The sequence below is a fragment of the Lampris incognitus genome, chromosome 13 (assembly GCF_029633865.1).
Source record: "Lampris incognitus isolate fLamInc1 chromosome 13, fLamInc1.hap2, whole genome shotgun sequence".
NCBI classification, from domain to species: Eukaryota; Metazoa; Chordata; class Actinopteri; order Lampriformes; family Lampridae; genus Lampris; species Lampris incognitus.
This window is the reverse complement of record NC_079223.1, coordinates 48,202,281-48,220,703: the sequence shown is the minus strand read 5'-3', so window position 1 is coordinate 48,220,703 and position 18,423 is coordinate 48,202,281. Positions and strand designations below refer to the sequence as shown.

General features: G+C 42.3%; 1 protein-coding gene across 1 annotated transcript in view; it reads left to right on the top strand.

Annotated features, from left to right (window-relative positions):
• ttc27 (tetratricopeptide repeat domain 27) overlaps positions 1-18,423 on the top strand; it is a 312,286-nt gene that overhangs the window by 175,001 nt on the left and 118,862 nt on the right. The window contains exons 10-11 of the mRNA XM_056291937.1: positions 607-720; positions 10,866-10,961. Coding sequence (XP_056147912.1) covers positions 607-720; positions 10,866-10,961 — 210 coding nt within the window. The remainder of the gene's footprint in view (positions 1-606; positions 721-10,865; positions 10,962-18,423) is intronic.

Here is an 18,423-nt window from a genome sequence, read left to right as displayed (position 1 = left end):
TCAGACCGCAAAACCTTCTTCCTGATTATCTCAGTTTTTCTCACATGGCTTCTCGTAAACTCCAGGCATGACTTAATGTTGGGCTTTTTCTGGAGTGGCTCTCTTCCTGCCAAATCTAAAGTGCGGAGAGAGTGTTGATCTCTGGACAGTTTCTCTTATTTCAGCGAGTGAGCTTTGCAACTCTGAGCCTTGTTTCTAGTACCTTGGTCACTTCTCTGACAAAGGCAAAGCTCTGCGTTACCCCGTAATACCCCGTAATACCCCGTAATACTTGTACCACAAGCACTGCATGTTGTGACGATCTGGTTTTGACTTTTGAGTACTTTTTAGCTCTCAATGTGTTTAACTCATTCTGCTGTTAATATTATACAGGCGTCTGTTGTTGATATTCAGATATACTGCACAGCAGTTATGGTTGATTCTGTGTTAGTTTGATTATAAATCACGTCAGTAAGTACGATTTGATTTTTGCGTCATTAATGGAATTGGACAAAATGAGAAATGAACATGATGAAGAGCCTGAGCAAGACATACACATATCTCAACATTCATCTGAAGTTCTCACCCTTTGTGGGATTAATTGTTTCCCTTCATGTCTATTTTCAGTGTATACTGTCACAGCCCAAGTTCTGGGCAGTGGAAGTAACAGCCCTCTGCCTCAGGACCAAACTGGAGAAAGGGAGCTCCCGTCGAGTGGAGAGGGCCATGATGCAAACCCAGGTGAGAGATGAGTAACGTGTGTTTTCATATGATCTGTGAGTTTTCATCTGTAAAAGACTTTTAGTCTCAAATGTAATTTACTTCGTCAAGATGGTGGTGCCGTTTTTCCATGGTTGTTGATACCCTCTACTACCTGGGACAACAGCTCTTACTGCATATTACCACTAGAGGGTGCATATTACCACTAGACGGGGTGCATATTACTTCTAGAGGGTGCATATTACCACAAGAGGGGGTGCATATTACCACAAGAGGGGGTGCATATTACCACTAGAGGGGGTGCATATTACCACTAGAGGGTGCATATTACCACTAGACGGGGTGCATATTACTACTAGAGGGTGCATATTACCACTAGAGGGGGTGCATATTACCACTAGAGGGGATGCATATTACCACTAGAGGGTACATGTTACCACTAGAGGGGGTGCATATTACCGCTAGAGGGTGCATGTTACCACTAGAGGGGGTGCATATTACCGCTAGAGGGTGCATGTAACCACTAGAGGGGGTGCATATTACGGCTAGAGGGTGCATGTTACCACTAGAGGGGGTGCATATTACCGCTAGAGGGTGCATGTTACCACTAGAGGGGGTGCATATTACCGCTAGAGGGTGCATGTTACCACTAGAGGGGGTGCATATTACCGCTAGAGGGTGCATATTACCACTAGAGGGGGTGCATATTACCGCTAGAGGGTGCATGTTACCACTAGAGGGGGTGCATATTACCGCTAGAGGGTGCATGTTACCACTAGAGGGGGTGCATATTACTGCTAGAGGGTGCATGTTACCACTAGAGGGGGTGCATATTACCGCTAGAGGGTGCATGTTACCACTAGAGGGGGTGCATATTACTGCTAGAGGGTGCATGTTACCACTAGAGGGGGTGCATATTACCGCTAGAGGGTGCATGTTACCACTAGAGGGGGTGCATATTACCGCTAGAGGGGGTACATATTACCACTAGAGGGGGTGCATATTACCGCTAGAGGGTGCATGTTACCACTAGAGGGGGTGCATATTACCACTGGAGGGGGTGCATATTACCACTAGAGGGGGTGCATATTACCACTAGAGGGTGCATGTTACCACTAGAGGGGGTGCATATTACCGCTAGAGGGGGTGCATATTACCACTAGAGGAGGTGCATATTACCACAAGAGGGGGTGCATATTAACACTAGAGGGGGTGCATATTACCACTAGAGGGGGGCATATTACCACGAGGGGGTGCATATTACCACTAGAGGGGGTGCATATTACCACTAGAGGGGGTGCATATTACCGCTATAGGGCGCATATTACCACTAGAGGGGGTGCATATTACCGCTAGAGGGTGCATGTTACCACTAGAGGGGGTGCATATTACCGCTATAGGGCGCATATTACCACTAGAGGGGGTGCATATTACCGCTGGAGGGTGCATGTTACCACTAGAGGGGGTGCATATTACCGCTAGAGGGTGACTGATTGCGTATTTGTTGTTCATTGAAAACTTGGATGGGAGCTCAACATACTACGAGATGTGATTGGCACTCTCATGTGTGCATTATTTATTCATCTGTTAGGCACCTTCAGTCTTCTGTTTACAGATGTAAAGCTGAAAGGAATAATGTATAATTTCAAATCAACTTCCCGCTTCTGCAAAACACCTCAAATATTTACTCAGCCAAAATTTCAGTGCGTAGATTTTTCCTCGGCCCCCCGTTGATTCTGAAACTTTAGAAACACCTGTCAGTGTATTCTGGAGTGAACCCGAGGTTGCGTCGTTTGATACCACTGAGCAGCTCTTACATGAGATACCGATCAGCATGTTAAGGGTGCTGTTATTTTACTTTACTACTTTACTTTTGGAAATCTATTTCTGATGGAACACAGTTGTACATATTACCATCAACAAAGTACAGAATTAGATAAATATTTAGATCTGTGTTGTAATCATATATACATATACATATATGTATAGTGTATATATGTGTATATACACACACACATATACGTATATACATAGTATATATGTATAGTATATATGTGTATATATACATATACACGTACTTATATATGTATGTGTGTATGTATACATATACATTTACTTATATGTATATATGTATGTGTGTATATATGTACATATGTATAGTGTATATCTGTATAAATATGTATATGTGTGTGTATATATGTGTGTATATATATGTATGTGTGTGTGTGGTATAAGTGCAATTATAAGCTATTTCCTTGTGTTATATCTAATGCATGTTTGGACTTTATAACACCGGTCTGGTTCGTACCTTATGCCACGGGGAAACGGCCCACTGTGACAAACCTGTCTGAAGTGCTTCAAATGCACAGTAGTTATTATGCTGGATGGCATGAAATGAATATATTCCAAGGTAGCTTTCAATCCTGTCTGCCTTCGTCTGCAGTGACTTCAATAACGTATCTAATTAATGCACAAGAGCTGCACGACTCCAATGACTCGCTCGATGACTCAGTTCAAGTTGGCAGCCATTTTGTTCATCTCATGCACATCAAGTTGAAGACAATGCTTCTTCTTGACTCAACTGGAGGAAAGAAAAATTAAAATGCACTTTGTGCCCCTGTTTGCCAAGGAAATCCACTCAGGAACCGTGAAAGTCACTTTCTTTAGGGACAGTGGTCAATTTTTCACTCCAGTCTTTCTACTCCGCTCACTTCTTTCTCCAGATTACATCCCTCTTGATCTGAGTGTGCACACAAGCAGATGTTATGCAGTTCATCTTGTGGTATTTACCTCACGATATGGCCGTCCACATGCTGCGGGATCCATCATGACTGTATATGTGTTTCTGTGTGTGGTCCGTCCAGGTGTTCGGTCTGGTCTGTCCGGTCTGTAATGGCCGAGACAGATAGGGCCAGAACCGTGTGTGTGTGAAGTGGTTCAGGGGGTTTTAGTGGTTGGGGCCCCAAGTCAGGATGGGTGGCAGTTACTAAGCAGGGGGCTCTTTAAGCCCCAGACATTGTATAACTGTTTCACCAGCTTTTTTTTCCCTTCTTTTTGTCAACTCTGCTGCACATGGAGGGAGTCGAGCGGGGAGTCTGGTTTCAATCAAGCTTACTCTCCATCCTGAGAGGCTGATGTCGGGGCAGCATGCAGCTGGCAGGGGCCTCCCGATACTGCTTGTCACTCTTGAGATAGACTGGACAGGGTTTCTTAGTGTGTGTGTGTGTGTGTGTTCTTGCTGAACTATATTAACCATACTGGGTTCATAAAAAGATAGAATTTTCCATACATTAACAGGGACTAGAAATTTCCAGGCTTTCAAGTTTTGGAAAAATCATTGAAAAAACTTAACAGCGGATGCAGCAATTGCAGCAGGGTTCTAACATTTCCATTTGTGTATGTGGTTAACAGTTTATTAATTAACAGTTTATTTATTTGTATAGCCCAGTATCACAAATGTGCCTTTGCTGGCTAGCTTTCGTACCAGTCAAGAGTATACCAGGCAAGTGCAGCGTCCACACACGGTGGCTTCATGGGCAAATACAAACAACTTCTTGTTCTTGTTGTTGTTCTTCTTCTTGCTCGCCCCCTCCCGTTAGGGGGCGCCACAGTGGATCACCCGTTTCCATCACTTCCTGTCCTCTGCATCTTCCTCTGTCACACCAGCCACCTGCATGTCCTCCCTCACCACATCCATAAACCTCCTCTTTGGCCTTCCTCTTCTCCTCTTCCCTGGCAGCTCCATATTCAGCATCCTTCTCCCAATATACCCAGCATCTCTCCTCCACACATGTCCAAACCATCTCCATCTTGTCTCTCTTGCTTTGTCTCCAAACCGTCCATCCTGAGCGGTCCCTCTAATATACTCGTTCCTAATCCTGTCCTTCTTCATCACTCCCAATGAAAATCTTATCATCTTCATCTCTGCCACCTCCAGCTCCACCTCCTGTCTTTTCATCAGTGCCACTGCCTCCAAACCATATAACATAGCTGGTCTCACAACCATCTTGTAAACGTTCCCTTTAACTCTTGCTGGTACCCTTCTGTCACAAATCACTCCTGACACTCTTCTCCACCCACTCCACCCTGCCTGCACTCTCTTCTTCACCTCTCTTCTGCACTACCCGTTACTTTGGACAGTTGACCCCAAGTATTTAAACTCATATGCCTTCATCACCTCCACTCCTTGCATCCTCACCATTCCACTGTCCTCCCTCTCATTCACACATAGGTATTCCGTCTTGCTCCTACTGACTTTCATTCCTCTTCTCTCCAGTGCATACCTCCACCTCTCCAGGCTGTCCTCCACCTGCACCCTACTCTCACTACAGATCACAATGTCATCCATGAACATCATAGTCCATGGAGACTCCTGCCTGATCTCGTCCCTCAACCTGTCCATCACCATTGCAAACAAGAAAGGGCTCAGAGCCGATCCTTGATGTAATCCCACCTCCACCTTGAACCCATCCGTAATTCCTATCACACACCTCACCACTGTCACACTTCCCTCATACGTATCCTGCACCACTCCTACATACTTCTCTGCAACTCCCGACCTCCTCATACAATACCACACCTCCTCTCTCGGCACTCTGTCATAAGCTTTCTCTAAATCTACAAAGACACAATGCAACTCTTTCTGGCCTTCTCTATACTTCTCCATCAACATTCTCAAAGCAAACATCACATCTGTGGTGCTCTTTCATGGCATGAAACCATACTGCTGCTCGCTGATCGTCACCTCTCCTCTTAACCTAGCTTCTATTACTCTTTCCCAAATCTTCATGCTGTGGCTGATCAACTTTATACCTCTGTAGTTGCTACAGTTCTGCACATCGCCCTTGTTCTTGAAAATCGGTACCAGTATGCTTCTTCTCCACTCCTCAGACATCCTCTCACTTTCCAAGATTGTGTTAAACAATCTAGTTAAAAACCCCACTGCCATCTCTCCTAAACATCTCCATGCCTCCACAGGTATGTCATCAGGACCAACTGCCTTTCCACTCTTCATCCTCTTCATAGCTGCCCTCACTTCCTCCTTGCTAATCCACCGCACTTCCTGATTCACTATCCCCACATCATCCAACCTTCTCTCTCTCATTTTCTTCATCCATCAGCCCCTCAAAGTACTCCTTCCTCCTTCTTAACACACTCTCCTCACTTGTCAGCACATTTCCATCTCTATCCTTGATCGCCCTAACTTGCTGCACATCCTTCCCAGCTCGCTCCGTCTGTCTAGCCAATCAGTACAAGTCCTTTTCTCCTTCCTTAGTGTCTAACCTCTCATACAGCTTTACGCTGCATATCCTTGTATTCCTGTTTACTTTATTCATCACTCTATCTCACTTCTTCTTCGCCAACCTCTTTCTTCGTATAATATTTAAGTTATATCACCATTTTACCGTAACCGTCTGGTCTCATTATCACCATATCTATATTATATCAACATATTAGCCAGCTCTAAAGTCTAGACTAAATTCTCCAACATGGGATCTGGATGGTATTCAGGTTGGTTGCACCAATAGATGCAGCTCAATACCCACAGATGTTTGCAGGCTCGTGACATGTTGTCACCGCCAAGAGATCTGGCTCACTTGCTCAGTCATCACATAACTGCAGCAAATTGATATTGAAGACGTACAAAAACTACAGATGTCTGCAAACACGCTGGATATCTGCTGTCGTTCTACTGGAACTTCCCTGTCCTGTCTACTTTGATTATGTTGTCGTTATTGACGACATTGCTGAACAACTGAGGTAAAAATGACACGTCGCCCCTTTAAAATCAACACACAGAAAATACACAGAAGTACAATTCAGCCAAAGCTCTCTTTAGATATGATCCCGGATTTTAATCAACAGGAGCCCCCTGAAAAGCTGTAACTGCAGAGGAAGTTAGAAATATAGGATTTCTACAAACCGTTGAAGAAGTTATGAAACTTGAAATACATGGCTCACTGATGACTTGCTTTATCCGCACTGAAAGAAGATGCATTTTCTCAGGCCTTATCCTGGTTGGTGGCTTGATTCTGGGATGCAAAAGTCAGTTGTCTTAGTAAGCTGCAATTTATACTTTTTTATACAGAGCAGGCCATAAACTGAATCAAAACTGAGTAATTGACTTTATAAGCAACTTAAGATGTCCTCTGTGTAGCTGTAATGCATTTCTTGGAACATTACGTAAGTATTTGAACACTTTCCATTGCAGAAGTGGGAAATGTGGTTTCCTAACCAAGGCTCATGTTCAGTATTTTGCCCTGAAGCTGAACACACCAGACTTATTCTTCTCAGGTAAAATTGAAATTAATTACACCCGTCACGATTGTCTTTTCCTTTTCGCTTAACCGTGATTCCAGTGAATCAACACAAATTTCCAATTACATTTGACCGGTAAATAATGATAACCCTCCAACTCTACCAGGGACTATGAATCATCTATAACAGTTTTTCGTCTCTCTACACTTATGAACGTGTGTGCACAGTCCATGCTAACTGAAATGCACTCCTGGAAGATAAAGGTGGGGTGATTGACATATCCCATTTTGTGGTGGGTAGAGAGAAGTGGGAAAAAAATCTTTCCATTTGTCCGTACGACCACAAAGAGTCTCTAGCCTAGAGCTTTTTCCATTAAATCATGACAGCTAATCGGGGTTACGTTTATATACTGGTAAGTAGAGATCTGTGATGGGATGTCAGTCCCAAATGACTGGATTATGGTGGCATAAAGAAATAGCAGAGAAAGCACTGATTCTGCTGCGTAGTACAGAGTTCTCACCTACCAGCTACCGTGAAAGTGCTGCATGTTAACATGCTGCTGCTACATGCCCCTTCACTTTCAGATAGCCTCTGTGCAGGAAGGAGTGAGATTAAACACGTTTTATTGTATAGTAATTATTGTGCTGTAGATGACACAAATACTGTCTAAAGGTCTATCATATGAATTCAGAGTTGTGCCAGATGGGCGTTTGTGCGCTTGGAAACACTGAAATATTTTATTTTGTTGATTTGAGTAATTATAATACCATAGATTATACAAATATGGTCTCAAGATCTCTCATTTGGTTCTAGGTTTATTAAGACAAGCCTTCGAATAAAATTGTATGCTCATTTGTAAGGAAGCTGCAGGTTTATTTATTTTTAACCTTCCTTATTTCCCCCTAACTTGATACAGTTGTCTGTCCAACTCCTCCAGATTCTCACTGCATCACCAACTTTGTCAAATTTTGTTTAGGATGATGTTTATTGTAATTTATTTGGTCTCCTAATGTATGCATCTACGGACTGATTTTGTCTAACTGTTCTTTGCTGACTGTCAGTCTTTCGCCTCTGCTGGTGTCGAGAGATGGAAAATGCGCCGCTACCTGGGTTTCCCATCTTCCTTCTTTGTCCAAGGACTATTTTTACACCGTTGCATAAAATTCCTCACAGTTTTCTATTTAAGAATCCATTTACAAGCAGGACTGCTCAGAGTCCGTTGACTGCCGATGATTTAAACCCCGGTGGTTTGGGGCAAGTCTCGCCACAGCAGAGAAGGGCCTGCTATCATCTTTTTGATAATCCCAGTTGCCCATTTGTAATTAAATACAGGAACACCTAGCCTCACCTAAGAATGGTGGCATCACTGGGCATTATACGTTTTTGTGTTGCCAGTTGCGTTCGCTTGTAACCGCCCCAGTTTATTGAATAGTCTGAACTTGTTGATGGTTTTGTGATACCATTTAATACTTTTGGTAAGGATGGTGAGGGGTTCTGCAGATACAGACAGATGTTGTCTGCATATAAACGGATTTTGTGAACTGCGTTTCCTGTTTGTATGCAAATTATATTGTTCTGGCAGATGGCTGCCGCGAGAGCTTCGATGAAGATGGCAAATAGCAAGGGGTAGAGAGTAAATCCTTGTCTTGTGCCACGTTGCAGGGTAGAATGCTGTGATGCGTACCCATTGGTGATGATAGAAGCTGATGGTGACTTGTACAGAATTTTTTTTTAAAATAAATTTATTTCTGATTTCCCCCCTTTTTTTCTCTCTCTCCCAGTTTAGTGGCCAACCGCTCCCTATTTTAGTTCAAACACCCACCCTCGTATGCGTTTGCCAACTGCATCTCTCCGGCCGGCAGTCTCGAAGGAGACGCCTCGCCACTTTCATGACAAGGCGAATCCAGGCCGAACCACTGCTTTTTCCCCACACACACGCATTCATGTGACGAACACAAGCCGACTCCGCCCCCCTCCCGAAGACAGCGTTGCCAATTATTGCTGCTTCATCGAATCTGGCTGTAGTTGGATCTGACGAGACCGAGGCTCGAACCCCGGTACCCAGTGGGCAACTGCATCGACACAAAGCCGATGCTTAGACCGCTACACCACCGCGGACCCTTTGTACAGAATTTTAATCCATTGAATGACTCTCCAACAGCAATTTTTTTTGAGAGCGGAGAAAAGATATGTCCATTAAACCCGTCAGATCTTTCTCAGCATCTAGAGAAAAGAGAGTATTTAGGTTATTCCTAATCAACGGCGCATATTGCTGGAGTGTCTACCTTTGATAAAGCCTATTTGGTCTGGGTGAATTATATAAAAAAAATGACCGATTCAGTTCTGTTGGCTTTTGTGATGATCTTTACATCACAATAATTAGGTTTATTGGTCTATAACGAGGGGAGAGTTGGGTCCATATTAGGATTGAGTGATACTGAAATGAGAGCAGTATTCCTATGTGGAAGCATAGAGGAGGATAATTTAACCTTGGTAATCATTTGGCTAAATAGTGGGGATATGGTTGGCCAAATGAGTTTATAAAATGCCATTGGGTAGCCATCTGAGCCACCTGATTTATTGTTGGGCATGGAAAGGAGGGCTGTCATGGGTTTTTCGGGGTTATGGGTATGTTTGGGTAGTTGGGTAGTTTTGGGAGGTTGATATCTAAACATTTAACTCAAGGAGTAAATTAATGTTTGAAATACTGGATTCCTTATCTGCGTGATACAAGTTATTCCATTCCCTCCACCATTATCCAAACCGCTTATCCTGCTCTCAGCTGTGTGTATCTCTCGTGGACTATGTGTGATATTACCGTGTGGCTCTTTGATGAATGAGATGAGTGTGTTTTCCTTATCGTGTTTCAGTTGGTTGGCCAGAAACTGACCTGTTTTGTCGTTAAATTCAAAGTAGTGCACTCTGGCTTGTTGCATGAGAAATTGTATCTTTCGATATCTAATTTGATCAAGTTGGGATTTTATTTTCTGTATCTCACTTCCGATTTGCTAAGTGGGTGAGAGGGCTAGTTGGGAGTACAAGTCTTTTATCTTTAGTTGTAATTTATTTTGACATTGCTGTTATTTTTCTGGCGACACGGTGGTGCAGTGGTTAGCGCGGTCGCCTCACAGCAAGAAGGTCCTGGGTTCGAGCCCCGGGGTAGTCCAACCTTGGGGGTCGTCCCGGGTCGTCCTCTGTGTGGAGTTTGCATGTTCTCCCCGTGTCTGTGTTATTTTCCTCCGGGGGCTCCGGTTTCCTCCCACAGTCCAAAGACATGTAGGTCAGGTGAATTGGCCGTGCTAAATTGTCCCTAGGTATGAGTGTGTGTGTGTGTGTCTGTCTGCGTTTGTCTGTGTGTGTGTGTGTGTGTGGGCCCTGTGATGGACTGGTGGCCTGTCCAGGGTGTCTCCCCGCCTGCCACCCAGTGACTGCTGGCTTTAGTTCAGAGGTTGACAAGTTTGTACAATGGTATGATGATCACCAGCTCTTTGTGCGCACTAAGAAAATAGAAGACATTATTTTTGAGCCAGGGCATCTGGGGGATCATTCTCAACTATGGATTGATACTGCTTGTATTACCCAGGTCCATTCTTGCAAATACTGCACTATATTGTCTGTTACTGCACTATATTGTATGTATTTTTATGTGGCAGCCTTTGTGTCAAAGACAAATTTTCCACGGGACAAATAAAGTAATCTTGAATCTTCACTTGCAAAGGTTTATTTCCATCTTGGGGGGAATTATTCGTGGGCCAGTACATCAGAATCAGAATCAGAATACTCTATTCATCCCCGAGGGGAAATTGGGTTCTTGATATGCTTTCTTGAGGATGTTCATTTTGAGTGCAAGAATTGAAGCAGTGAATTAGAAATTCAGATCAAATGTTGAGTTTCTTTTCCTCCACCAGGCGATAGCGGACCACTTTGAGGCGCAGACCTGTCCTGTGACCGAGCGCCTCAAGATCTTTTACTGCTGCCAGGCTCCACCCAGATGGGCAGTCCAGGTATTACGCATCTTTTAATACACATTTTGTTTTGGGGTTTTGTGTTTGCACCGATGGCTTTCAGAGCAGCCTCAATCTGTCTGACTTCATGAACTGAAACAGCTTTCGTTGAACTTCCCGTTTCACATTTAATGTCCTTAACATTCCTATAGTCGTGACTAAAAAAGACGTTTCTGGTTTTTGGTCCATCTCATTATTTACAAACCAAAGGATTTTGGGAAACATGCACTTTAGTAGCATTTTGTGCCGTCACGCTCGGCTCCATATCAGTGTGCCAAGTCATCCAGTCATGTCAAATTAGGATTTGGAAGCATTTATCTTGCTTAGTTTTATGCCTGATCAGTGAAATGACTAATAAACGACTAAATAAATAAATGACAAATAAAACAAAAGTAATTAATTAATTAAATGACCAATAAATAAATAACATAAACCACTAAATAAATGACTAATAAAACAAAAGTAATTATTTAATTAATTAAATGACCAATAAATAAATAACAAACTACTAAATAAATGAATAAACAAACGACTAATAAAAGTCGTAATGAGAAGACAACTACGTCATCGTGGCAGTATTTGCTCTGGAGCTGTCAAATGACCATTTTCCAAGTTAGGGCTCGGGCAATTTTGACAGTTTTTTGCTTTGACTATTCAGCAGAATTGTTGAGCCATCCATCCATCCATCCATTATCCAAGCCGCTTATCCCGACCAGGGTGGCAGGATGCCGGAGTCTATCCCAGCAGTTGTTGAACCATTTCACCATACTATATAGGTTTTGTGAGTCTGCTGATTGTGGTCTTGTGATTCTGCCGTCAGAGCTGACAACAAATAATCAGATACTCTCGTGGAATCGTTAAGTAATCACCAGAATCCCCTCTTAAAGCTTGGGTAGGCACTTTTTCTTACGACGTCGTTGGGCAAAGATTCCATAAAACAAGACTTCTGCACCTCCCCTTGGCTCCGTAGTCAAGCTTTAGAAAATCTAGCCCGGGACGGACGATTTTAGCCAAGCGACTTCAGCCGAGCCGAGCGGAGGTCATCTGGTGGGCGGGGCTTAGCGGAGCGCTACGAGACAGCGGAGAGAGAAGCGGGAGGATTTGCATTGGAATGTTCATGTTACCTACTGCAGCTTTATACCAGTACTCACTGGTGTACAGAGATGTTGCAAAAGGTAGACCCAACACCAACTAATGAAAATTAAGTGCACAATACATTTGTAATTTTCATTTTATTTTTTCGCTAATAATAAATATGCTAATATTTATAATATTGCTAATAATAATATGCTAATAATAAATATTTATTGTTATTCGGGGGTTTTTTTTTATATTATTTTTTGCGGCACAGTGGTGCAGTGGTTAGCGCGGTCGCCTCACAGCAAGAAGGTCCTGGGTTCGTAGCCCCGGGGTAGTCCGACCTTGGGGGTCGTCCCTTGTGTGGAGTTTGCATGTTCTCCCCGTGTCTGCTCCGGTTTCCTCCCACAGCCCCAAGTCATGTTGGTCAGGTGAATCGGCCGTACTAAATTGTCCCGAGGTGTGTGTGTGTGTGTGTGGGGGCCATGTGATGGCCTGGCGGCCTGTCCAAGGTGTCGCCCCTCCTGCCGCCCAATGACTGCTGGGACAGGCTCCAGCATTCCCGCCATCCTGAGAGCAGGAAAAGCAGCACAACTCCGGGCTGGCTGCAGTGTCACTCCACAGAGACTGGATCCGTTTCGGTTTTTGTCAGCGGTGATGACACCGCTCTATCTAACGCTGTGTCCTTAGGACGCATAGCCATCTCAAGGTCCTCCAGGGGCCACGTCCCCTGACAGGGGGCCCTATCACCATCCATCTGTGTGGATCTGTCATATCTGATGAGCAGCTGTAGGTTATATATGTCTGAGGCTGGAGAGATGCTCCTGTTTGTGGAGGTCAGATAGCCAGTGGTGCTGCACTTGTGTCCTCCATCAGTTGTCCTACTGTTGAGGGCGATCCTCTGGTGACGATACACACTCGCCTGACTTGTGTCGAGTGTGTATCCGTGTGTGTGTGTTGTGCTGACAGAACAGCAGACGTGATGTGTTACTCATATCAGTGGTGTGATGGTGACAGTCGTGGGGCAGGGTGTGTTTGCGTTGTGTTTATGTTGTTGCTGCCCGTCACATCCATCCAGCTGCTCTTCTCTCAGGCTCTGCAGACGTGACGACACGTTGGCAGGTCGTTTTTACTCTAGACAGTTTCTGCCCCAAGAGGTTCTGCAGTGTTTTCTAGCTGCTGAGAAATGCATTGCATCCGTCCCCGTTGTTGTGTCCAACATGTTGCCCGACTGTGCAGCAACAGAGCTGCTGAAGTCATCTGCATATCGGAAGTAAACCGTCTCTGCCGACCTTGGACCCCGTGGCACGTCTGTGGGAACTGAAACGCCCTCCTGCTCTCACAAACTCTGTTGCCGGCCGTTGAATAAAATAGTTGATTTTAATGGACCTGCCTGGTTAAGCAAAAGAACCATCAGAATCAGAAACACTTTATTTGTCGTTTCCCTGCAGCCCACAGCAGTGCAACACAAACACAAAAACACATCCAAAAACTACAATACGTATATCCAAACTAACACATACATATATATATCTAAACTAAACAGAAAAAAATCACTGTCCAGGAGAAGGAACGCCAGCCAGGATGACTGTCGGAGCTGCCGGTCTGCATGGGCTAGCAGTTAGCTTAGCCTGCCCCGCTTCTGCATCCTGTCAGACCACCCTCGGTGTTTCCTCTTCGGTCGCAGCTCCGGTCAGCCCTCAGCCGATCCAGCACCAGCTCTCCCTGCCAGACACCTTCGACACACCTCCCCGCACTCCACACGACGACGCTAAAAACACAGCCAAGGCTAGGCGAGGCCGCCGCCCGGACCGCCCTCGGTGTTATTGGAACCGCCGGTCTGCATGGGCTAGCAGTTAGCTTAGCCTGCCCCGCTTCTGCATCCTGTCAGACCGCCCTCAGTCTTTTAGTGCCCCCAGCTCCAATCAGGGCCGTGGTCCTTGTGCCCACAGGACGCAGCAGACCAGGCTCCCCCAGCCAGTCCAACGCCAGCTCTCCCAGCCAGACACCTCCGACACGCCTCCCCGCACTCCACACGATGACACTAAAAACAGAGTCAAGGCCAGGCGAGGCCACCGTCAGACCGCCCTCGGTGTTATCGGAACTGCCGGTCTGCACAGGCTAGCAGTTAGCTTAGCCTGCCCCACTTCTGCATCCTGTCAGACCGCCCTCCATGTGTCCTCTTCGGGCACAGCTCCAGGCAGGGCCGTGGTCCCCGGGCCCACAGGACGCACCAGACCAAGCTCTCCCAGCCGATCCAGCACCAGCTCTCCCAGCCATCACATGAAGACAAACTTAGACGTGGACAAAGACACTGCATGGACGGTACTGGGTGAGGCCGCCGCAAACGTGAATTTGCGCCGCTATCTTTCCACCCCGGGAGCAGGTGGGAAGATGGCAGCCTCTTAGGACTAGTAATGATTAGGAGTATATATTGAGGTCACAATGCAGGTTTTTATGCATTTGCATAAAAGAAGTGCTTGCTTTAAAGAAAAGTGCAGTGTTGGTTGCATTTGCAGTCAAGCTGAAGGGAAAGGTGACTGTCAGGTAGGATTTTCTAAAACAAACAAACAAACAAATCTCAAGTATGACCCTGGAAATCACATGACATTTCCACAGCAACACAAGAAAATGTGGATTTTAGATGATAAACAGCTTACCAGGTCATACAATATAGCACCAGTTTAACTGATAACGTCTAGTGTCAGGCAATACTATAGGACATGTTCTAATAAGGATTACTATAGGACATGTTATAATGAGGATTACTATAGGACATGTTATAATGAGGATTACTATAGAACATATTATAATAAGCATTATTATAGAACATGTTCTAATAAGGATTACTATAGGACATGTTATAATGAGGATTACTATAGGACATGTTATAATAAGGATTACTATAGGACATGTTATAATAAGGATTACTATAGGACATGTTATAATAAGGATTACTATAGAACATGTTATACTAAGCATTATTATAGAACATGTTCTAATAAGGATTACTATAGGACATGTTATAATGAGGATTACTATAGGACATGTTATAATAAGGATTACTATAGGACATGTTATAATAAGCATTATTATAGAACATGTTCTAATAAGGATTACTATAGGACATGTTATAATGAGGATTACTATAGAACATGTTCTAATAAGGATTACTATAGAACATGTTCTAATAAGAATTACTATAGAACAATTTATAATAAAGATTACTATAGAACATGTTCTAATAAAGATGACTATAGAACATGTTCTAATAAAGATTACTATAGAACGTGTTCTAATAAAGATTACTATAGAATGTGTTCTAATAAAGATTACCATAGAACATGTTCTAATAAGAATTACTATAGAACATGTTATAATAAGGATTACTATAGAACATGTTCTAATAAAGATTACTATAGAACATGTTATAATAAGGATTACTATAGGACATGTTATAATGAGGATTACTACAGAACATGTTATAATGAGGATTACTATAGAACATGTTCTAATAAGGATTACTATAGAACATGTTCTAATAAGAATTACTATAGAACAATTTATAATAAAGATTACTATAGAACATGTTCTAATAAAGATGACTATAGAACATGTTCTAATAAAGATTACTATAGAACGTGTTCTAATAAAGATTACTATAGAATGTGTTCTAATAAAGATTACCATAGAACATGTTCTAATAAGAATTACTATAGAACATGTTATAATAAGGATTACTATAGAACATGTTCTAATAAAGATTACTATAGGACATGTTATAATGAGGAATACTATAGGACATGTTCTAATGAGGATTACTACAGAACATGTTATAATAAGGATTACTATAGAACATGTTCTAATAAAGATTACTATAGGACATGTTATAATAAGGATTACTATAAAACATGTTATAATAAGGATTATTATAGAACGTGTTATAATAAAGATTATAGAACATGTTATAATAAAGATTACTATAGAACATGTTGTAATGAGGATTATTATAGAACGTGTTATAATGAGGATGACTATAGAACATGTTATCTTTATTAGAACATGTTCTATGGTCATCTTTATTAGAACATGTTCTATAGTAATCCTTATTATGACTATAGAACAATTTATAATAAGCATTACTATAGAACATGTTATAATAAAGATTAGTATAGAACATGTTATAATAAAGATTAGTATAGAACATGTTATAATAAAGATTACTATAGAACATGTTATAATGAAGATTATTATCGAACATGTTCTAATAAGGATTACTATAGAACGTGTTATAATAAAGATTAATATAGAACATGTTATAATAAAGATTATTATGGAACATCTTATAATAAGGATTACTATAGAACATGTTCTAATAAAGATTACTATAGAACATGTTATAATAAGGATTACTATAGAACGTGTTATAATAAGGATTACTATAGAACATATTATAATAAGGATTACTATAGAACATGTTATAATAAGGATTACTATAAAACATGTTATAATAAGGATTACTATAGAACATCTTATAATAAAGATTACTGTAGAACATGTTATAATAAAGATTACTATAGAACATGTTATAATAAGGATTACTATAGAACATGTTATAATAAGGATTACTATAGAACGTGTTATAATAAGGATTACTATAGAACATGTTATAAGGATTACTATAGGACATGTTATAATAAGGATTACTATAGGACATGTTATAATAAGGATTACATAGAACATGTTATAATAAGGATTACTATAGAACATCTTATAATAAAGATTACTATAGAACATGTTATAATAAGGATTACTATAGAACATGTTATAATAAAGATTAGTATAGAACATGTTATAATAAAGATTATTATAGAACATGTTATAATAAAGATTACTATAGAACATGTTATAATGAAGATTATTATCGAACATGTTCAATAAGGATTACTATAGAACGTGTTATAATAAAGATTACTATAGAACGTGTTATAATAAGGATTACTATAGAACATGTTATAATAAGGATTACTATAGAACATGTTATAATAAGGATTACTATAGAACATGTTATAATAAGGATTACTATAGAACATGTTATAATAAAGATTGCTATAGAACATGTTATAATAAAGATGACTATAGAACATGTTCTAATAAAGATTACTATAGAACATGTTCTAATAAAGATTACTATAGAGCGTGTTATAATAAAGATGACTATAGAACATCTTATAATAAATATTACTATAGGGAATTTTATATGATATATCCCAATATCTGCTTACATATACAAATATGTCATGTTTAAGAATCCAGGTTTGGCACTTTGTGGTAATAGAAAGTGATCAAGTGAAATGATATCAAACCAAAGGTAGTTTTTAAATAATGCCACCCAAATATTTCAGACTTCATTTTGTTAGAAATCTCAGCCAGTATGGGCTCATTATCATCAATTTAAACAAAAAAAATATGGGCGGCACGGCGGCCCAGTGGTTGGCGCTGTCACCTCACAGCAAGGAGGTCCTGGGTTCGAACCCCAGGCCGTCCCAGGTCCTTTCTGTGTGGAGTTTGCTTGTTCTCCCCGTGTTTGGTAGGTGTCCTCCGGGTGCTCCGGATTCCTCCCACCATCAAAAAGACATGCATGTTAGGGTCAATACTCCTGCCTGTGCCCCTGAGCAAGGCAGCGGAAAGAAGACCTGGGGTTGGTCCCCGGGTGCTGCAGCTGCCCCCTGCTCCTATACAATAGGGTGGTTACATGCAGAGAACACAGTCATTGTAACCTACAATGACACATAAAGTGGCTTTCTTCTTTCTTCTAATTATGTATCACAGTATGAGGGTGTCTGAATTGGCTGAACCCTGATAAAATACCCCTAAAAGATGATAGATAACTATTGCCCATCCCTAATAATTTCCTGATTCACTTCTGTTTTCTTTTTTTTTTTGGCCCCACCCCCCCCAATTGTATCCAGCCAATTACCCCACTCTTCTGAGCCGTCCTGGTCGCTGCTCCCCCCCCCCTCTGCTGATCCGGGGAGGGCTGCAGACTACCACATGCCTCCTCCCATACATGTGGAGTCACCAGCCGCTTCTTTTCACCTGACAGTGAGGAGTTTCACCAGGGGGACGTAGCGCGTGGGAGGATCATGCTATTCCCCCCAGTCCCCCCCCCGAACCGACCAGAGGAGGCGCTAGGGCAGCAACCAGGACACATACCCACATCCGGCTTCCCACCCGCAGACACGGCCAATTGTGTCTGTAGGGACGCCCCACCAAGCCGGAGGTAACACGGGGATTCGAACTGCCGATCCCTGTGTTGGTAGGCAACGGAATAGACCGCTACGCTACCCGGACGCCCCACATAGCATCCTTAATTAGAAATGGA